The 21671-nt window shown below is 35.6% G+C and overlaps 1 protein-coding gene across 2 annotated transcripts in view; it reads left to right on the top strand.

The window, feature by feature from the left end:
* Positions 1 to 21671, top strand: part of EPHA3 (EPH receptor A3) — a gene marked incomplete at its 5' end in the record, with an annotated part of 363089 nt that overhangs the window by 291702 nt on the left and 49716 nt on the right. For both annotated transcript variants that reach the window (XM_082655447.1, XM_082655446.1), the window contains 3 exons: positions 1504 to 1606; positions 2296 to 2363; positions 15808 to 15933. In XM_082655447.1, coding sequence (XP_082511573.1) covers positions 1504 to 1606; positions 2296 to 2363; positions 15808 to 15933 — 297 coding nt within the window. The remainder of the gene's footprint in view (positions 1 to 1503; positions 1607 to 2295; positions 2364 to 15807; positions 15934 to 21671) is intronic.

Here is a 21671-nt window from a genome sequence, read left to right as displayed (position 1 = left end):
TCTTTTGATACAGCACTGATTCATTTGTTTAATCAGCATTTACTACAAAAACAATAAATATTAAAGTATGAGTGCATGAGAGGGAATGTTCCAGGAACTGAGTATATTTTAGAGAGTGTAGAGATTAGAATGCTTATGGATTTTGTTAGCAGGTGAGCCTGGGGATTTAGTCAGAGAACAGATCCTAAATGGTTTTACATGCATTTTATCCAGAAAGTGATGGAGAGCCCTGCATGAGAATGACATAATCAAACTCATGGCTTAGAAGGAATACTCTGGTGGCCAGGTAGAAGATAGGAAAGGCCTGCAAGTAGAGATCCATTGGGAATTTCTTACTGTAATCCAGGAGAGAAGTGAAGACAGAAAGTAAAATATTTAAAAGAGTTTGGTGATTAATTGGATATAGAAAAATCAGGAGAGGGAGAGGACAAGGTGACTTTATATTTATGGTCTACATCTTTGCTACTCAAAATGTTGTAGTCTGCAATCGGCAACATCAGCATCACTGGGGGCTCATAAGATATGCACAGTCTCAGTCCCCGCTCCAGACTGACTGAAACAGAAACTGCTTTTTCCAAAAGGTCCTCAAATGATTTATGTGAACATTAAAGTTAGAGAATCATTGGTTTAGGTCAAGGGTCAGTAAACATTTTCTGTAAGGGGCTAGAGAATAAATATTTTAGGCTTTGTGTACATACAGTCTCTGTTGCTCCTACCTAACTTGGCTAATTGTAGCATAAAAGCAGCCATAGATAATGTACAAATAAATGAATGTGGCTGTGTTCCAATGTAATTTTATTTATAGACACAAAAATTTGAATTTTATATAATTTTCATATATCACAGAATCTTCTTTTGACTTTTTGCAACCATTAAAAAAATGTAAATTTTTCTAAGCTTCTGAGCTATACAAAAACTGATGGCAGGCCAGATTTGGCTCCTGGACAATTTTTGCCAATACCTCATGTTGGTGAGTGAATGAATGATGGGCCATCTACAAAGGTAGGAAATACAGGGACAGGAACAATTTGTTGGTAACATGTGTTGAGGTCCATAGGACAGGTATGATACCACCTTTTAAATAAATACAGATACTGGAGACTAAACAAGCTAATGAGAACGCTTTTATAGTTTCATTCTGGGAAATCTTACCTATTCCCTATATTTCTCTGATAATTACTGTTTATTTGATGAGTTTCTTGCCAATGAGTATAGAGAAAACCAGTCAGGATATTTTATGCAGTAGATGCCCAAATAGTTTTGATTGATGTCAGTGAAAGCAGAGTATTTAATCTTATTAATCAGAAATTTCAAGTAAAATTATATAAAATGTCTATTTTTTACACTCAGTGAAGAATTCTTTTTACATTGTATCAGACAACAAACCATATTTTAGGTAAAAGCAAAATAAATAGGACTTAATTTATCAACATTTTCACGTAGATGTTAGTTATGATGTGTTAATGCCTGGTCGTTTCTTATTTTTTCTCTCCAACCTCACAGCTTTCTCCATTTCCGGGGAAAATAGCCAAGTGGTAATGATTGCCATTTCAGCGGCAGTAGCAATTATTCTCCTCGCAGTTGTCACCTACATTTTGATTGGGAGGTGAGTTCACAGTCTGTTTTATGACTTACTTTCATTATTGCATTGCTTGCTCCCCTCAATTGCCACTAAAATCTGAAAAGTGTGGTCAATAAAATATTTTAACAATAAGAATGTCTCCACTTGTAGATATTTCTTTTTTTCCTCCCTTTCTTTTGATTCTCCATCTTTAGTTTTGAGTTTCTTTTTTTCATTAAATTCTTGCCGCAGTCTCCAACACCCACCACTTCTTTTGACCTCACTCTTGGTTTTTACTTTCTTTTTTCAATTATCCCTTCTCTCATCAAATACACCCCAGATTTCCCTGACACTTTCTCACCCAGAACACTGGTAACACTGCACAGCACTAATCACTAACAATGGAAACTTTACCCTTCATTCATTCTAACAGCAGTCGTTTTTTAAAAAAATACTATAAACACTTTCTAGGGCCATTATAAAAACTGAACTGAAGGGGTCTGCACAGTGGGGTAGCATCTCTCCATATCTCCTCATTAGGCAGCTCTCCAGGGTCCCCAGAGAAAGAGGCTTTCTCTAGAGGATTTAGAAAATATGAAGTCATTAAACTTTCACTAAAGCATTTAATTGTTTGTGCAAAATGCTTTATTTTTTGTGCTTTGCACATTCTGAACATACATAATTGTTTTAAGTATATTTTCTTTCTGTGTTCTCTTCCTTTGATTTACCTCTAGGTTCTGTGGCTATAACAAGTCAAAACATGGTGCGGATGAAAAAAGACTTCATTTTGGGAATGGACATTGTAAGTTTCTAAACTATTTGCTGCCGTTTTGGCTTTACCATTTCAGCTTTAGCAGTTGTTGATTTGTAATTGGATAACTTCCCCCCTGACAAAGAGAATTCAAAAGTAGTTTTATGGGAAAATCGAGCAAGTCAAATTTATTTTAAACAGAGAAGGGAATCCACGGCTCTGCATTAAGTAATTTTTACATGGCTGCATTTCAGCATACTTAAGCTAACGTGAAGGGTAACTGGTGGTTTATATTCAAATAATACACATGATGGGGAGTAGATATTATAGTCGGCTCCGCGTGGCTGAAAGGCAAAGCATATCTTCAATTTCCTTATTACTAACTATTTGCTAAAATCTAAATAGGAGCCTTTTCCCTTTCCTAACTGCCAAGTAAATATAAACAACCTCTGTTTATGTGAAACGGCTTATTCCACTTTGTCAACCAACCAGGGGAGAGCCTTTAGAATAAACTGTTTATTTTGGAGGTACATGATATCCAACTGGTAGGAATACCAGGGCTTTTGCCCCTTATTTTAATACAAATCAATTTAGTCTCTTTTTAATATTTCTCTGAAAGAAATACTCTTTTAAGAAACCAAGTGTTTATATCTAATAAAAAGACTCATTTTTTTTTCTTCTGGTGAAACAAATCATTCCAGGTGTTTTGCTTTTCCAAACTATGGCTGGGTTATTGTGGCAATTACTAATCATCAGCCTTAAAGGGAATAGCATGTTCTCATGGAAATTAGTACAGAGACCATACTCATGCCTATATGCTCTCAAATAATCTCAATGTAATTAATATAGTCTTGTAAGCATTAGTTTCTTTGGCTTTCACTTTTGCTTTCTGAAAATAACTTTCAGTTCAACATACTTTGTATCAGTAATTGGCTTTCCATCTAAAAGTTGTAGCTTGACAGTAAAAACTTGATGACCTGTTGCTACCATGTAGGAGGAATGTAGTAGATTGAAAAAAAAAAAAATGTTTTCCAAAATGTAAATTGAAGTAGGATGGACAGAATGGCAGAGGTTGCAGAGAGCACTGTTTGTTTCGTCCATCTCATTGAAGTCATTGCAGAATAAGTCACAAAAAAGCCCAAGTGTCACCTTCCTAATATCAATATCTCATTCCAGATTAGTTAGGTTACCAACTCAAAAGTCTTAAAAGAGTGCATGAACAAATCACAGGATATTTATCTAGCTTTTTCTTCACAATCCCACAAAACACTGAGTCACATTCACCATGCATAAATTAGTCAGAGTAGTTGCATTCCTGTGGATTAAGTTGTTCTTAATCTGAGTTGGACAATCGATATAAATATTGTCTTTAGGGCAAGACCATATTGATTTGGTTCTTTATACAGGAATTATACACCTCATGAACTTGCAGCACTGATAAATTTCTGTGTGCCAATTGTAAGCAGCTTTCTCTATCACTTCAATCTGCTTTAGCTGTTGCTTTTTATGGTGGAGTTTGCTGAAACTTTAATTTTCTTCAAATGCATAATATCCTTATGATAGCCAAACAAAAAAGAAATGTGTTTTATCCTAGCTGCAAGGGCATAAAGTATATGCATGTCATAAACTTTCTGCGTCTTAATGCTACAGCTGGTTTACTTCAGACCATTTATTTTGTATTACTTTGAAAAGCTCTAGCTATGAACTATTCCCTCCAGCCTTGTTACAAATCCTATAATATTGCTTCAAAAGGAAAGAAATGTGTTTCACCTCCTAAGATCCTGTCCCCTTGCCCTCTCTGGCCGCGCCTTTTTACTTTTTTGCTATCCTTAGGGCAACTCATGCTGGTAAAATGGAAATGTAAATTACTGTGTTTGCACAGAATGAGCTGTAAAGTAGTGCAGCTTAACACGTGTGCATGTGTTTATTATCTGGTTTTCTTGACACAGCCCAGTTACTCTGTGTGTTGCTCTTAATTATTGGTGTGAAGGGATTATGTGCTTGCATCCTGAATCACCTGATTCCTGGAACCTCTGGGGACAGCAGTTAAAAATCAGCAGTCAAAGCTCCCACAGTGAACAGGCCATTTTTCTTGGAGATGTGTGCGTGTGTTTATACTTGTATTGTTTCCCTAAATGTCATGCAGATAGAAAAGCAATTTACTTAACTTTAATCAATCACAATGAATTGATTGATTTTATTTGGGAATGACTATTTAATTTTTAGATTAGTTAGTAATACATATACTCTCTAGGGCTGACAGGAATGGAATGGTAACTCTAAAGCACACTTTCAAGGCTGTTTGAAGCCAGCACTTATTTAAAATGTTTGAGACATTGTTCCTAACAACTCATTTTATAATCTTCTTTGTCAATTCCTTTTTTTAATTTAAGTATAGTTGATTTACAATATTATATTGGTTTCAGATGTATAGCATAGTGATTCAGGATTTTTACAGATTATATGCCATTAAAAATTATTACAAGATAATGGCTATAATTCCCTGTGCGATAACAGTATATCTGTTGCTTATCTAGTTTATATGTAGTAATTCGTATCTCTTAACCCCATACCCCTATTTTGCCAGTAAGTCTCTCCCAAATTGATTTCCTTAAGTTCAGCAAGGTAAAATACTTGTGATTGTTTACCAGGAAAAAAATTTCATTTTCACCTTATTTTTAAAAGTGCTATTTTTTCCCTTGGAAAGGAATGCTAGATTTTCTTAACTTACCGTTTCCTGACTTTACTATGACTAGTGGAAAATCAAAATTGGATGATCACATATTCTAGCCTCCATTTGACTGTCTTCTTTAAAATGTAACCAAATTGACTAAACAAAAAGATTCTGAGAAGACTTCATTTCCTAACGTCTTTTATTAAATCTATGGTTACTTTTACTGTTTTCCTTACCCCAAAGCAAGAAAAGTATGATAGCTTTCCTTAATCTGTTTCTTGTTTCAACAGTAAAGTGTTTTAGTACTGATAATGTAGAAATAGTTTTAGTGTGGTAATAAATTATAGTAGGCCACTGTACTAAAGACTGACTGTGTTTATAGAAAGAAATGATGTTTATAATAAACAGCAGAAGCATGCAAACTGATGCATGAGCTCCAAAGAAACGGGCATTTCTAAGCCCAAATTCTGTCTCTGGGAAACCTCAGTGATATTCATATTTGTGAATAAGCATTCTTAACATGAAGATACTGGTAATGGCCATAGTCTCTGTCATTTACTGGGCACTAACTACAATAACAGGCACTCAATGCTAGGCACTTGAAGAGCAAGTTTTCCAGAGCTTTCTTTCTCTGATGCTTAGCAGATTCTTTGTGCTGCGCTATTCAAAGTGGAAGAACTAGAAAAGTAGAGTTCTTCAAAAGCTACTCCACTCACAGTTTGCCCAAAGAAAGGGCAAAAAACTTACTATTTCCCCATTTTGGTGGATGTTGACTCCCTAGATATGGGTGTCATCTCAAATTATCTACACTCTGCCTCTGGATGGAGAGTGGCCAGTCTTTTGCAGTGTCAGGGTCAACACCAGGCAGAGGGAGGAGTGGCACTGACCTATCTTCTCCTACATTTTCCATGTGCTCCCTCACCTCCCACTCCCATTTTGCTGTCTCAAAATCATCTGAAGAGGGCTTCCCTGGTGGCGCAGTGGTTGAGGGTCCGCCTGCTGATGCAGGGGACATGGGTTCGTGCCCCGGTCCGGGAAGATCCCACATGCCGCAGAGTGGCTAGGCCCGTGAGCCATGGCCACTGAGTCTGTGCGTCCGGAGCCTGTGCTCCGCAACGGGAGAGGCCACAACAATGAGAGGCCCGCGTACCGAAAAAAAAAAAAAAAAAAACCATCTGAAGAAGTAGCTAAGGAAAATAGTCTTTACCTCCCATCTTTCATAATCCATTTATTCTTATGCCTATATTTTTTTACTCAAAACCTCTATGGAAGCTTCCCAGGAACATAAATTATTATGTGAGGTAACATGAGATTCACAAAGTCACCCTGTAGATCAACAAACTAATCATGTCTTAGCCCAGACTCTGAAATCCTGGACTCATTGGCCAAATGTCCATTGTGATGAAGGCTCTTAGGAACAATTGCTGTCATCACAGTCCCTACATCTATTTCATATGAACTATTATACAAAACTGGCTCAAAGAATCTTCAGTAATTCCAGAATGTTCAGCTGCAATTTTGCCAGTAAGATTCTTCTATTAAAAAGTGATATCAGAGACTTCCCTGGTGGCGCAGTGGTTGAGAATCTGCCTGCCAATGCAGGGGACAGGGGACATGGGTTCAAGCCCTGGTCTGGGAAGATCCGCATGTTGCAGAGCAGCTAAGCCCATGTGCCACATATACTGAGCCTGCGTGCCCTAGAGCCTGCTCTCTGCAACAAGAGAAGCCACCACAATGAGAAGCCCACACCCGGCAACAAAAAGTAACCCCCACTCCACGCAACTAGGTAAAGCCTGCATGCAAAAATGAAGACCCAACGCAGCCAAAAATAAATAAATACATTTTTAAAAAAAGTGATATCAGAAAAAGATAATGTCTGATTTTATTTGTTATTTTAGGATATTAAAAACACCTTCAATAATATAGTGTACCAAATGAAAAAATATATCACCATTAAGAATCCATGTCCCAACTGGGGATCCTGTGTAAGTCACAGGCAGCTATCCGGGAGGAGCTGCCCAGAGTGGACGCATTGGAGGTGCCTGCGACTCTACGAGTTCCACCTACCCATCTCTATCCATTCTGTCCGAGTCAGGTTACCTGTGAAAGGCCAAGAAAGTTTTATTTAGCCATGTGGCTGACAGGGTCTTAGTGCTCCGGCCGGGTGTCAGGTCTCTGCCTCTGAGGTGGGAGAGCCGAGTTCAGGACATTGGTCCACCAGAGACCTCCCGGCTCCAAGTAATATCAAATGCCAAAAGCTCTCACAGAGACTTCCATCTCAATGCTAAGACCCAGCTCTACTCAACGACCAGCAAGCTACAGTGCTGGACACCATATGCCAAACAACTAGCAAGACAGGAACACAACCCCACCCATTAGCAGAGAGGCTGCCTAAAATCATAATAAGTCCACAGACACCCCAAAACACACCACCAGACATGGACCTTCCCACCAGAAAGACAAGATCCAGCCTCATCCACCAGAACACAGGCATTAGTCCCCTCCACCAGGAAGCCTACACAACCCACTGAACAAACCTTAGCCACTGGGGGAAGACACCAAAAACAACGGGAACTATGAACCTGCAGCCTGCAAAAAGGAGACCCCAAACACTGTAAGTTAGGCAAAATGAGAAGACAGAAAAACACACAGCAGATGAAGGAGCAAGGTAAAAAACCACCAGACCAAATAAATGAAGAGGAAATAGGCAGTCTACCTGAAAAAGAATTCAGAGTAATGTTAGAAAAGATGATCCAAAATCTTGGAAATAGAGTGGAGAAAATACAAGAAACGTTTAACAAGGACCTAGAAGAACTAAAGAACAAACAAGCAATGATGAACAACACAAAAAATGAAATTAAAAATTCTCTGGAAGGAATCAATAGCAGAATAACTGAGGCAGAAGAACGGATACGTGACCTAGAAGATAAAAGAGTGGAAATAACTACCACAGAGCAGAATAAAGAAAAAAGAATGAAAAGAATTGAGGACAGTCTCAGAGACCTCTGGGACAACATTAAACGCACTAACATTCGAATTACAGGGGTCCCAGAAGAAGAAGAGAAGAGAATGGGACTGAGAAAATATTTGAAGAGATTATAGTTGAAAACTTCCCTAATGTGGGAAAGGAAATAGTCAGTCAAGTCTAAGAAATGCAGAGTCCCATACAGGATAAATCCAAGGAGAAACATGCCAACACATATTAATCAAACTATGATAATTAAATACAAAGAAAAAATATTAAAAGCAACAAATAACATACAAGGGAATCCCCATAAGGTTAATAGCTGATTTTTCAGCAGAAACTCTGCAAGCCAGAAAGGAGTGGCAAGACATATTTAAAGTGACGAAAGGGAAAAAACTAAAACCAAGATTACTCTATCCAGCAAGGATCTCATTCAGATTTGACAGAGAAATTAAAACCTTCACAGACAAGCAAAAGCTATGAGAATTCAGCACCACCAAACCAGCTTTACAACAAATGCCAAAGGAACTTCTCTAGGCAGGAAACACAAGAGAAGGAAAAGACCTGAAATAACAAACCCAAAACAATTAAGAAAATGGTAATAGGAACATACATATCAATAACTACCTTAAATGTAAACAGATTAAATGCTCCAACCAAAAGACATACACTGGCTGAAAGGATACAAAAACAAAATCCGTACATATCCTGTCTACAAGAGACCCAATTCAGACCTAGGGATGCATACAGACTGAAAGTGAGGGGGTGGTAAAAGATAATCCTTGCAAATGGAAATCAAAAGAAAGCTGGAGTAGCAATTCTCATATCACACAAAACAGACTTTAAAATAAAAACTATTACAAAAGACAAAGAAGGACACTACATAATGATCAAGGGATCAATCCAAGAAGAAGATATAACAATCGTAAATATTTATGAACCAACATAGGAGAACCTCAATACATAAGGCAAATGCTAGAAGCCATAAAAGGGGAAATCAACAGTAACACAATCATAGTAGGGGACTTTAACACACCATTTTCACCAATGGAGAGCTCATCCAAAATAAAAATGAATAAGGAAACACAAGCTTTAAATGATACATTAAACAAGATGGACTTAATTGATATTTATAGGACACTCCATCCAAAAACACCAGAATACACTTTCTTTTCAAGTGCTCATGGAACATTCTCCAGGATAAATCATATCTTGAGTCACAAATCAAGCCTTGGTGAATTTAAGAAAGTTGAAATCATATCAAGTATCTTTTCTAACTGCAACACAATGAGACTAGATATGAATTACTGGAAAAAATCTGTAAAAAATACAAACACATGGAGGCTAAACAATACACTACTAATCAACCAAGAGATCACCGAAGAAATCAAAGAGAAAATTCAAAAATACCTAGAAATAAATGACAATGAAAAGACGACCCAAAACCTATGCGATGCAGCAAAGCAGTTCTAAGAAGGCAGTTTATAGCAATGCAATCCTACTTCAAGAAGCAATAAAAATCTCAAAAAAACAACTTAACTTTACACCGAGAGCGATTAGAGAAAGAGCAAGAAAACCCCAAAGTTAGCAGAAGGAAAGAAATCATGAAGATCAGATCAGAAATCAATGAAATGAAATGAAGGCAACAATAACAAAGATCAATAAAACTAAAATCGGTTCTTTGAGAAGATAAACAAAATTGATAAACTACTAGCCAGACTCATCCAGAAAAAATGAAAGAAAACTCAAACCAACAGAATTAGAAATGAAAAAGAAGTAACAACTGACACTGCAGAAATACAAAGAATCTTGAGAGATTACTACAAGCAACTGTATGCCAATAAAATGGACAACCTGGAAGAAATGGACAAATTCATAGAAAAGCACAACCTTCTGAGACTGAACCAGGAAGAAATAGAAAATATAAACAGACCAATCACAAGCACTGAAATTGAAAGTGTGATTAAAAATCTTCCAACACGGCCTCCCTGGTGGTGCAGTTGTTGAGAGTTCGCCTGCTAATGCAGGGAACATGGGTTCATGCACTTGTCCAGGAAGATCCCACATGCCGTGGAGAGGCTGGGCCCATGAAACATGGCCACTGAGCCTGCACGTCTGGAGCCTGTGCTCCGCAACGGGAGAGGCCACAACAGTGAGAGGCCTGTGTACCGCAAAAAAAAAAAAAAAAAAAAAAGGAAAATCTTCCAACAAACAAAAACCCAGGACCAGATGGATTCACAGGCAAATTCTGTCCAACATTTAGAGAAGAGCTAACACCTATCCTCCACAAATTCTTCCAAAATATAGCAGAGGGAGGAACACACCCAAACTCATCCTACGAGGCCAGCATCACCCTGATACCAAAATCAGACAAAGATGTCACAAAGAAAGAAAACTACAGGCCAATATCACTGATGAACATAGATGCAAAAATCCTCAACAAAGTACTAGCAAACAGAATCCAAAAGCACATTAAAAGGATTATACACCATGATCAAGTGGGGCTTATCCTAGGAATGCAAGGATTCTTCAATATATGCAAATCAGTCAATGTGATAAACCATATGAACAAACTGAAGGAGAAGACCCATATGATCATCTCAGTAGATGTAGAAAAAGCTTTTGACAAATTTCAACACCCATTTATGATAAAAACCCTCCAGAAAGTAGGCATAGAGGGAACTTACCTCAACATAATAAAGGCTATATATGACAATCCCACAGCCAACATCGTTCTCAATGGTGAAAACCTGAAACCATTTCCTCTAAGATCAGGAACAAGACAAGGTCGTCCACTTTCACCACTATTATTCAACATAGTTTTGAAAGTTTTAGCCACAGCAATCAGAGAAGAAAAAGAAATAAAAGGAATCCAAATTGGAAAAGAAGAAGTAATACTGTCACTGTTTGCAGATGACATGATACTATACATAGAGAATCCTGAAGAGGCTACCAGAAAACTATTAGAGCTAATCAATGAATTTGGTAAAGTAGCAGGATAAAAAATTAATGTAAAGAAATCTCTTGCATTCCTATACACTAATGATGAAAAATCTGAAAGAGAAATTATGGAAACACTCACATTTGTCATTGCAACAAAAAGAATAAAATACCTAGGAATGAACCTACCTAAGGAGACAAAAGACCTGTATGCAGAAAACTATAAGACCCTGATGAAAGAAATTAAAGATGATACAAACAGATGGAGAGATATACCATGTTCTTGGATCAGAGGAATCAACATTGTGAAAATGACTCTACTACTGAAAGCAATCTACAGATTCAGTGCAATACCTATCAAACTGCCAATGGCATTTTTCACTGAAATAGAACAAAAAATTTCACAATTTGTATGGAAACACAAAAGACCCCGAATAGCCAAAGCAATCTTGAGAAAGAAAAATGGAGCTGTAGGAATCAGGCTCCCTGACTTCGGACTATACTACAAAGTTACAGTAATCAAGACAGTATGGTACCAGCACAAAAACAGAAATGTAGATCAATGGAACAGGATAGAAAACCCAGAGAAAAACCCACACACATATGGTCACCTTATTTTTGATTAAGGGGGCAAGAATATACAATGGAGAAAAGATAATCTCTTCAAGAAGTGGTGCTGGGAAAACTGGACAGCTACATGTAAAAGAATGAAATTAGGACACTCCCTAACACCATACACAAAAATAAACTCAAAATGGATTAAAAACCTAAATGGAAGGCCAGACACTATAAAACTCTTAGAGGAAAACATAGGTAGAACACTCTATGACATAAATCACAGCAAGATCCTTTTTTACACACCTCCTAGAGAAATGGAAATAAAAACAAAAGTAAACAAATGGGGCCTAATGAAACTTAAAAGCTTTTGCACAGCAAAGGAAACTGTAAACAAGACGAAAAGACAACCCTTAGAATAGGAGAAAATATTTGTAAATGAAGCAACTGACAAAGGATTAATCTCCAAAATTTACAAGCTCATGCAGCTCAATATCAAGAAAACAAACAACCCATTCCAAAAATAGGCAGAAGACCCTAAACAGGCATTTCTCCAAAGAAGATATACAGATTGCCAACAAAAATGAAAGGATGCTCAACATCACTAATCATTAGAGAAATACAAGTCAAAACTACAACGAGGTATCACCTCACACCAGTCAGAATAGCCATCATCAAAAAATCTACAAACAATAAGTGCTGGAGAGGTTGTGGGGAAAAGGGAACCCCCTTGCACTGTTGGTGGGAATGTAAATTGATACAGCCACTATGGAGAATAGAATGGAGATTCCTTAAAAATCTAAAAATAAAACTACCATACGACCCAGCAATCCCACTCTTGGGCATATACTCTGAGAAAACCATAATTGAAAAAGAGTCATGTACCACAATGTTCACTGCAGCTCTATTTACAATAGCCAGGACATGGAAGCAACCTAAGTGTCCATCGACAGATGAATGGATAAAGAAGATGTGGCACATATATACAATGGAATATTACTCTGCCATATAAAGAAATGAAATTGAGTTATTTGTAGTGAGGTGGATGGACCTAGAGACTGTCATACAGAGTGAAGTAAGTCAGAAAGAGAAAAACAAATACTGTAAGCTAACACATATATATGGTATCTAAAAAAAAAAGTGGTTCTTAAGAACCTAGGGCCAGGACAGGAATAAAGACACAGACGTAGAGAATGGACTTGAGGACACAGGGAGTGGGAAAGGTAAGCTGGGACAAAGTGAGAGAGTTGCATGGACATATATACACTACCAAATGTAAAATAGATAGCTAGTGGGAAGCAGCCGGATAGCACAGGGAGATCAGCTCAGTGTTTTGTGACCACCTAGAGGGGTGGGATAAGGAGGGTGGGAGAGAGACACAAGAGGGAGGAGATATGGTGATATATGTATATGTATAGCTGATTCACTTTGTTATTAACAAAAACTAACACAACCTTGTAAAGCAATTATACTTCAATAAAGATGTTAAAAAAAAAAAGAAATTGAAGATGACACAAATAAACCGCAAGATAGCCCATGCTCATGGATCTAAAGAGTTAATATTGTCAAAATGGCCCCAGTACCTAAACCATCTATAGATCCAGTGTAATCTGTACCAAAATTCCAATGGCATTTTTCAGAGAAGTAGAAGGAACTATCCCAAATTTCATATGGAATTACAAAGACCTCAAATAGCCAAAGCAATCTTAGAAAGCTGGAGGCATCACACTTCCAGATTTCAAATTATATCACAAAGTTATAGTAATAAACACAGTATGGTACTGGCATAAAACAGACACATAGACCAATGGAGCAGGATTGAGAGCCCAGAACTAAACTCATGAATATGGCCAACTAGGGAGCCAAGAATACTCAATAGGGAAATGATAGTTTCTTCACTAAATGATGTTGGGAGAACTGGATATTCATTTGCAAAAGAATGAAACTACACCATCATCTTACATCACTCACAAAATGTAACTCAAAATGAATTAAGGACTTCAACATAAGACCTGAACTTATAAAATTTTAGAACAAAAATAGAGAAAAAGCTCATTGACATAGGTCTTAGCAATGATATTTTTGGATATGAACCCCAAAACACCAGCAACAAATGCAAAATCAACAAGCATTACTACATTAAACTAAAAATCTTCTGCACAGCAATAGAAACAATTAAGGAAAAGAAAAGGGAATCTATAGAATGGTAAAAATATTTGCAAACCATATATCTGATAAGAGGTTAATACCCAAAATACATAAGGAACTCAACAGCAAAAACCCAAGCAATCCAATTAGAAAATGGACAAAAGACATGAATAGACATTCTTTCCAAAGAACACATACAAATGGCTAACAAGTACATAAAAAGGAGCTCTATACCACTAACCATCAGGGATATGCAAATCAAAATCACAATGAGATACTGTCTCACATCTGTTAGCATGACTATTCTCAAAAAGACAAAAGATAACAAATGCTGACAAGGATGTGTAGAAAAGAAGATCTGGTGCACTGTTGGTGGGAATGTAAATTGGTATCACCAATATTGGAAAAGTACAGAGGGTTCTCAAAAAATTAAAAATACAACTACAATATGGTTCAGCAATCCTACTGATGGGTATATATTGAAAGGAAATGAAATCACTATCTCAAAGGTATATCTGCACCTCCATGTTTACTATAGCATTTTTCACAACAGTCAAGACATGGAAATAACCTAAGTGTCTACTGACAGATGAATGGATAAAGAAAATGAAGTATATTTATAGAATGGAATATTATTTATCCATATAAAAGAAGGAAATCCTACCATTTGTGACAACATGGATGGACCTTGAAGGTATTTTGCTAAATGAAATAAGCCAGAGAGAGAAAGACAAATACTTTATGAATTCACATGTGGAATATAAAAATATCAAACTCATAGAAACAGAAAATAGTATGGTGGTTGCCAGGGGATGAGGGATGGGGAATATGGGGAGATGTTGGTCAAACAGTACAAGCTTTCAGTTAGAAGATGAACAACTTCTGGGGATCGAAGGTGCTGCATGGTGACTCTAGTTAACATTATTGTATTGTACACTAGGAAGTTGCTATGAGAGTAGAGTTTTAACATTCTCATGCTAACAACAACAAAAAAGGTAATAATGTGAGATGAGGAATGTTTTAATATTATTGTGGTAAATATTTCACAATATATATGTGTATCAAACGATCACATTGTACAGTTTAAACCTACACAATGTTATGTCAATTATATTTCAATAAAGCTGGGAAAAAGTGATAGAAAAAAAAGAAAGAATCCATGTCCCTTGCTAAAATAATTTTACTAATATTATTCACCATTATGAAAATTAAAATCAAAATCAATATTATTAGTATATATACTGTGGCAGTTAAATTACAGTGTCCTTTAATGTTAGAGCATGTTTATGTACTTTAATAGATTTTAGGTTTCCTTTTTAAAAATTTAGTTTTCTTTCAGAGAAAGTTTCTTGAACATACCAAATTATTTCAAATATGAATTATATTTCCAAATGATAGGAATTTTATTAATATTATATCAAATCCATAATGATTCTCCTGTATCTTTTGTCTGTGCTATTTTAATTGCAGAACATCATGAAAATTTTTCACCTTCAAAAAAATTCAATAAATAAATATACTATGAAGAACGTTTATATTTAATAAGCTATAAATATGATTTATGTTTGGAATTTAGCTCCTTACCACAATTATTAAACTTATAGAGAGCACTTATATTGCTTTTAACCATGTTGAAAAGCTACATAATAAGATTTCAGTTAATTTAAACTGTATTAGTATATACATATAATACCCATATTATGTATACATAAACTCACAGCTTAACGTAAATCTATAAATGCAGTGGGGAATTTTGATTGTGACTGTTAATAAAAGCAGAATAGTGTCAGATGAAAGACATGCCATTTTATATCCTCTAATTACATCAGCTATTCCACCTTATGAAAATATGTCACAAGCTTTCCTTTATTGTCACATGCGACACAATAATAGATATTTGGTTACCGCACTATTTACAGAGTCACAAACGTGTGATAGTGTGATGGCATTCACCCACTGCTGCTACTGGTAGTAATTACTAGGCCTACTCAATTCTGAACCATTTTTCTCTCCTCAAGAACCCCCTCCTTGAATGTCCATTTTCCTTCTAGTGTTTTTACAGAGAAAGTTCATTGTGGTACCTCTTTCTGTTTCATTACGGTTTAATGTCATGGGGATTTTTTTAGAAACCAATAATGTTATCATAAATTCACACGGTAAAGGTTTTATAAATGCCTTTCTTCCTAAATGTCTTTCTTCCTTTCCTTAAACAGTAAAACTTCCAGGTCTCAGGACTTACGTTGACCCGCACACTTACGAAGACCCTACCCAAGCAGTTCATGAGTTTGCTAAGGAATTGGATGCCACCAACATATCCATTGACAAAGTTGTTGGAGCAGGTAACCACCGCAGTAATCCCACTGTCAACCTAGTATGTTAATTACAAGTCTACAGCTATGCATAAGAATGCTGCCTGGGATTGACTGCTCAGGTTCTCAGGCCAAAATATATTGCTATGAAAAAGGACATTTTCTGATTTCATGATGAAAGGCAGGCAGTAAATAAATGAAGGAGTATTTAATGGAATGTAATGATTTCAAAGGTGCCAGACCTACAGCCTCAGAGACCACGGCCAGCTTTCTATTTATTGAATTTCAGAGCGGGGAGCCGCCGCAGCTCAATCTCTCCATGGCTATGCTGATCATGTGTCAAGTCTATCTGGCTAAATGGAGATAACAGGATAAAAGTATGTCTTACTTTAAATGAGCCCACTAAGTGAAAATTTTGATTTGTAGAGAAAAAGTAATTCTAGAATCTTCTTTGGAATTAAAAAACAAAGACAACACAAAATAAAATTAAAAATGACATATTTTATACAAATTCCATCACAACTATATTGAGAGGATAGTTTAAATAATGTGAAGTGCTCCATTTTAATACTTGCTTGTAAGGGTATATAGTTTTAAAGTATTTGTGTTGAAGCTTGTTTTCATATAGACATACTTTTGTTCTAATTATTAATTTGCTCAATCACAAATTCATTAACAAACACCTATGGAGTGTTAATAGGTGTCACAGTTGCGTATTTCTAAAATATTATAGATATTATTAATAGCAGTTGAGTATTTCCAAAAAATTATATTTATAAAATAACAGTATTTTATAAAATTACACATAAACATATGGCATTCACAGAATATGCAGTGTGCATTTTAATAAAACTACTACTCAAAAGTAAAAATAAACAATATTGTACAATAATTGTACACAGTCATCTCATTCTTCAATATTGCTCTAAAAACAAACACGAACTAGTTATGTCTATGTGGGAAATAGAATGAAAGTATGAAAAATTAACTTTTTGAATTATGCATATCATATCAGATCACATTTTCTGCAAGTACTCTATACATGACTGATACCTTTTTACACAAATGTGCATATAATTTTCTGTTTCTTTTTCTATGTACTAAAGAATTATTTATAACTCAAGTAGTATTTACTATTCAAGCAGGATAATCTGAGTAATTCATATATTATCTAAATAAAATGATAGTTTCATAAATCTTCTCTTCTAATTTTCTTAATGTTATATCCTCCTAAAATTCACATGTGCAGATAATATGAAAATATGAAACTAGCAATTCATAAAAGGAAACTAGAATAAGTACTTCCTTTTTCACAATCTAAGACTTAAGAATACACACATTCACTGTACATCTATGTTAATTCGGCCTAAATTAATCCAGATACATATTGATTACTCTTTCATTTGTATAGTTTTGCTTTGTCAACTACTCCATGGTGCAGAGGGGCTTTGTCATGCTGGTTTTAATGCTGTCCCACAAGAGTGCACTGTTCTCCAGCATGGAAGTTGCCGTAGCATATGCAGCAAAAGACTTTGCACACTCAACTGGAGAATGTGATGAGAGAAGGTCAACCAATGTCCAGAAGGTCAGACATATTGTGACCTTGAAATTTGGGGCCTTCTGCATTAATAAAAGCTTATATATACAGATGTTATTGACACAGCCAGGTATCTAGAACATAGTAGTGTGAGACAAAGCATACTCATTAAAAATGGTTTCTGATCAATGAGATAAAGGGAAAGACTATTTGTACTGAATCACTTAATAATCCTTGATGCTCATTAAAGATTAAAACAGATCCTCTTTTTCCTTTCTTTCTTCAAACATATTTGTAAAAAATTAGACATATGCCGCATTTTCAGAGTTTTGCAGCCAATAGTCTCATTTGCCACATTAAGGGCGATAAAATTGTGCCTATTTTGTTTGCAAATATGTATATCTTCAAGGTTGGTTATGCTTCACCTGGAAGATTTCTTTATAAAATGCACTCACAATTCTAGTCTGTCTTGATTAGCCTTTAAATGATTTGTCATTACCAAGATAGAATATGAAATCAAGGTTTTGAAGGCTATCATTTTTTAACATTTTGTTTTGTAAAATTTTAAATGTCTACAAAAATAGATGAAATTGTAAAATAGTATAATGAACCTGCATGTAACCATTTCTACAGCAACTTCAATCACAGTCCACTCATGCCCACCTTCTTTCATTTATACTCTTACCCACTTCCTATACCTTTTAAAATTAAAAAAAAATAATGTTGTCCACAAAAAATTAGTAATCATGCTAAATTGATTAGCACCTATCTTCTTTTTTTTTTTTTAACATCTTTATTGGGGTATAATTGCTTTACAATGGTGTGTTAGTTTCTGCTTTATAACAAAGTGAATCAGTTATACATATACATATGTTCCCATATCTCTTCCCTCTTGCATCTCCCTCCCTCCCACCCTTCCTAAACACCTATCTTCTATTGTTAAAAGGCTGAATCTTTTATTAAATGACAGAACTTTCACAGTCAGTTAAATATACAGGAAGACTATTTGTGGACTAACTCTTTAGTTTTCTGTCAAAAATTTTATACAAAGAAATAGATATAACAGAAACTCTCATTTATACATTGAAAAACCAGAAGAATTATGACCATATTGCAAATTACAAAATTAAAATTGAGGCATGAATTAACTTTCTCAAGGTAGTATAATTTTGTTAGTGAGGAATTCATAATGACCAAAATTCCTAATTTTATTCCTCAATCCAGCCATTATTTCAAGGTTTCCTGAAGGTAGAAAATATTTAATTCCTATTCTGTGCTAGACATTCACATGATTTTAATTTTATTAGACTTTTAAATAGGTATTATTATCTCCATTTCACCAGATGAGGAAACAAAAGCTGAAAATGTGAATGGTCCATGGTCACAATTGAAGCTTGTTTTCATATAGACATACTTTAATATCTAATATTAATTAGGAAGATATTAATAGATAGATATTAATTAGGAAGATATTAATTAGGAAGCCAAAATCTGAAGCTTATACTTTTCAACTTCAAAGTTTATGCTAGACACTAATGATCACAATAGTGCCTTCTAAGATTTTTTTGAAGATGAATTGAGGTAATTCATGTATAGTGCTTAGCTGACACAACAGCATTGTTCAGTGTGTCTTTTTATTATTCTTCTCTTATTAAAACAGTGGAAGGAGAATGGGCTTTGACTAGTGCAGAGGGTCATTCCACTTAAACACAAGTGCATTATTTCCTGTTTTAAATGAAATTAGCATAAGAAATTTTATTTTGAGCAATTGTGCATTGTGTACCTTAAATCAAAATACAGTGTACCCATTCTCATAAAGCATATTTTATTTCAAAGGGCAAATAAACACTGATGCACTTAATTATTTAAAAAATCAAGTAGTATCTTCTCAAATGAACTTCTTGTAGCTGTGCTTTTATTTAGAAATGACAGGATCTAAAGTTTGTTTCTCACAGGTGCTAAGTTAATTGAACCATGTAAAATTGGCTAGATGGAAAAATCAGGCATTGCGTTTGTCCAGTCTTTGTTAATTTTTCCAACACTGTTCTTTTAAGAACAGTTATTTTAAAGAGAATTGAATTAATATGTAACATTTCTATGTCTAGTATAATGTATTTGTGACAATTTCTAGTATTTATCAGATAAAATAATCACATTTCTAAATTTTATGATTTTTTTAAATACTAGCATTACTGAAGCACCATTTTCTGAATTTTGAAGGTAGATAACATGTCCATATGTCCAGCTCTCCCACTGAGAACAAAGGAAGAAACACTAATTGGGCCACTTGAAATTCAAACTCTTCCCCTTGATCTCCCTAGTGAGGTACTTTCACAACATTCTTTCCTTTACAAATACTTGTCCAATATGACATTAAGCTTGTTATCACCGTGATCATCACAGCCATCTCTTTTTACATTAATACAGAATTTGATATTTTAAAAGAACTTTAGTATTTATTCTTCTCCTTGATCTAACTGTTTAGAAGTAGATAGATATTTATCCTTTTTTTTTTTTTTTTTTTTTTTTTTTTTTTTTTTTTTTTTTTGCGGTACGTGGGCCTCTCACTGTTGTGGCCTCTTTCGCTGTGGAGCACAGGCTCCGGACGCGCAGGCTCAGCGGCCATGGCTCATGGGTCCAGCCGCTCCGCGGCATGTGGGATTCTCCCGGACCGGGGCACGAACCCATGTCCCCTGCATCGGCAGATGGACTCTCAACCACTGCGCCACTAGGGAAGCCCGATATTTATCCTTCTTAAAGTAGGTTTGAACTCAGAGAAGAAAGAATGACTAACACTTAGATGGCACTTACTATGTGTCTGGCTCTCTTCTAAGTCCATTCTAAGGGCATTCTATGTACATTAATTCCTCTAACTGCACAAAAATTTTATGAAATAGACAAAATTGGTGTCCCTATGTTATAGATAAGGCGCCAAAGGCACAGAGAGGTTAAAACAGTCACTCAAAATAAGTGACAGAGGCTGAATTAGACCCTAGACAATCGGCTCCAGATCCATGCTCTATCTCACAGTTCTGTACTGTCTGTCCTGTAAACTAACAAGTGACTTGCCACTTAGAATAAATGGCCATGACTTCCAAATTTAAAACACAATCCATTACACCCTATTGATCCATGATAATGGCAGAACTTTTTTTCAGAATATGAAAATTCATGATGGATGCCTCCTTGTGTTTGCCCAAACTTAATGTTTACACAAAGTGAACTGGGGTTTTGGGCAATGTTCTGATAGCCCTGCATAAAGAAAGAAACTCTTAGTCTTGTTCACAAATTTTTAACAATGATTTACTTTGCATCATAACTTCTCCTAATGCTCACACATCTATAATGGCATATTCTTCCTTTGATTTAAAAAAAGATCATTGAGTGTTCTCAAGTTCTGCCCCTAATTCTCCCCATAATCCTAAAAAACACTCTAGCTGCAGATATTACTATCATCTCTGTACTTCCTTGAGGGGAAGAAATTAGATCTGCCTTTATTACCATTATATCTCCGTGTTTTTCATAGTATCTGTAATACTGTTGCCAATTGATGAATATTTATTAAATAAATGTATGAATACCTGCTTTTGGACATTAAGCGACTTTGACAAGTTACAGTACAAGTCATTGTTTTGAAAACAGTGGCAAGACTGGATTCCTGAGCAAGGGAGGGTCAAGTCTAAGGGAGTTTAGAACTTTCTGGAGAGAAGCAAGTCATTTGTAGGGATGCAGCTGGTAAATCATTAGGACAACCTGCTGCTTTTGTGGGTTGAAGGACTTACTTGGATGAAAAATAGAGAAGTATCTCACTACTTGACACCTTCTTTCTGGCTGACCCATGGGGCATGGGCCCTGCACAAAAACTCACAGTGAAAAGGTTGGACCAAAAATGTTTTTCCATTCCATAGAGAGCCTAAAAATTGATCATGTAATTTTTCTTTTCAGAAAAACTTTCATTTGCTGTTAAAAACTATTTTTTAAAATGTTGTACAAAACCCATCTAATAATCCACACAATATTAGGATTTCTTTCTTGAATGAGGAAAAATCAATATGTGGCACTACTTTATGGCAATCACTGTGGCAGCATTAGAGACAGAGAAATGAATGTAAAGGGTCTCTGCTCTCAAGGAGCTCAAAATCAAATGAAAGCGTTATGGGTGAATCTTCTCAATAACAATGTATGTGAAGGTAGTGACCAAACTAGTTCTAGGCAATTTTATATCAATTAA

Source organism: Grampus griseus (genome assembly GCF_964374135.1).
Source record: "Grampus griseus genome assembly, chromosome: 5".
NCBI lineage: Eukaryota > Metazoa > Chordata > Mammalia > Artiodactyla > Delphinidae > Grampus > Grampus griseus.
The sequence above is the reverse complement of the archived record's forward strand: the minus strand, read 5'-3'. Positions and strand labels throughout refer to the sequence as shown.